The following is a 1027-nucleotide window of genomic DNA, read 5'->3' as shown; positions in this document are numbered from 1 at the left end:
AAGGTGGGGTACTGCTCCTGCGGCTTCTGAAACTGCAACGGGGAGCCCCAGGGAGCAGCATCACACACCATCTGTGTCCCTGCCATGTCCCAGCATGTCTGCCCTTGCCACAACCAGCCCCGCATCCACCCACCCATGCCTAGGCTGCTGGCAGTGACATGCAGCCCCCACCAAGTCCTCCCCCCCCCAAAAAATCACATTATTTTTTTAGGCATCCCAGCCCGGTTTTGAGCCCCACCTTCCTGTCGCTCAGCCCTGACACGGTGTCGATGTACTGCTCCTGGATCATGAAGGCGGCCAGGTTGGCGGTGTAGCTGGCGAGGAAGATGACAGCAAAGAAGGCCCAGATGAGCACCATGATCTTGCTGGTGGTGCCTTTGGGGTTCTCGATGGGCACCGAGTTGTTGAAGACCAGAGCCCACAGCAGCCACACCGACTTGCCAATGGTGAAGGAAGGACCTCCTGGCCCTGCGGGGACAGGGGTCAGAGGGGACAGCCATCAGCCTGCCCTGAGATGTGCCCTCCCCCACCCTGCTCCCTTTTCCCCCAACTCACTCTTGCCACTGGTGAGGTTCTGGTTGTAGCCAACGGGGCTGAAATACTCGAACACGAAGACGGTGATGGCCACTACGGTGAGGCACATCACGAACATCATGACCCACACGGCCGGGCTGTAAGGCTCTGCAAGGCAAGCGGGACTCCGTGAGCCCCCCAGGACACCCCGTGGTCCCCTGGGACACCCAGGAGCCCTCTCTGATGGGCAGGACTCACCCTCCTGAATATTGCTCCTCCTCAGAGATGAGACGGGGGCTGGCTGCACTGCGGCCGAGCAGAACCACAGGGAATCGGGAGGGAAGGGGGATGCTGCAAGACGGGGGGATGCAGCCATGCTGCCCTGCCTAAACAGGCTCTCAGCAGCGGGGAGATGCCTGTGGGCTGCCGCCCAGCTCCATAGGCTGCACCCCGTGATGGCTCTGGCCACGGGACTGTGCCTGCACTGGGCACGGGACCAGCCCCTGGGAGAGAC

General features: G+C 62.0%; 1 protein-coding gene across 1 annotated transcript in view; it reads right to left on the bottom strand.

The window, feature by feature from the left end:
* Positions 1-1027, bottom strand: part of GRIN2C (glutamate receptor, ionotropic, N-methyl D-aspartate 2C) — a gene marked incomplete at its 3' end in the record, with an annotated part of 8857 nt that overhangs the window by 1855 nt on the left and 5975 nt on the right. The window contains 3 exon segments of the mRNA XM_010140366.1: positions 7-32; positions 239-468; positions 556-681. Of these exon segments, the coding sequence (XP_010138668.1) occupies positions 7-32; positions 239-468; positions 556-681 (382 nt within the window).

The sequence above is a fragment of the Buceros rhinoceros genome, unplaced genomic scaffold, assembly GCF_000710305.1.
Source record: "Buceros rhinoceros silvestris isolate BGI_N320 unplaced genomic scaffold, ASM71030v1 scaffold29837, whole genome shotgun sequence".
In the NCBI taxonomy this organism is placed as follows: Eukaryota; Metazoa; Chordata; class Aves; order Bucerotiformes; family Bucerotidae; genus Buceros; species Buceros rhinoceros.
This window is presented reverse-complemented; position numbering and strand designations above follow the sequence as displayed.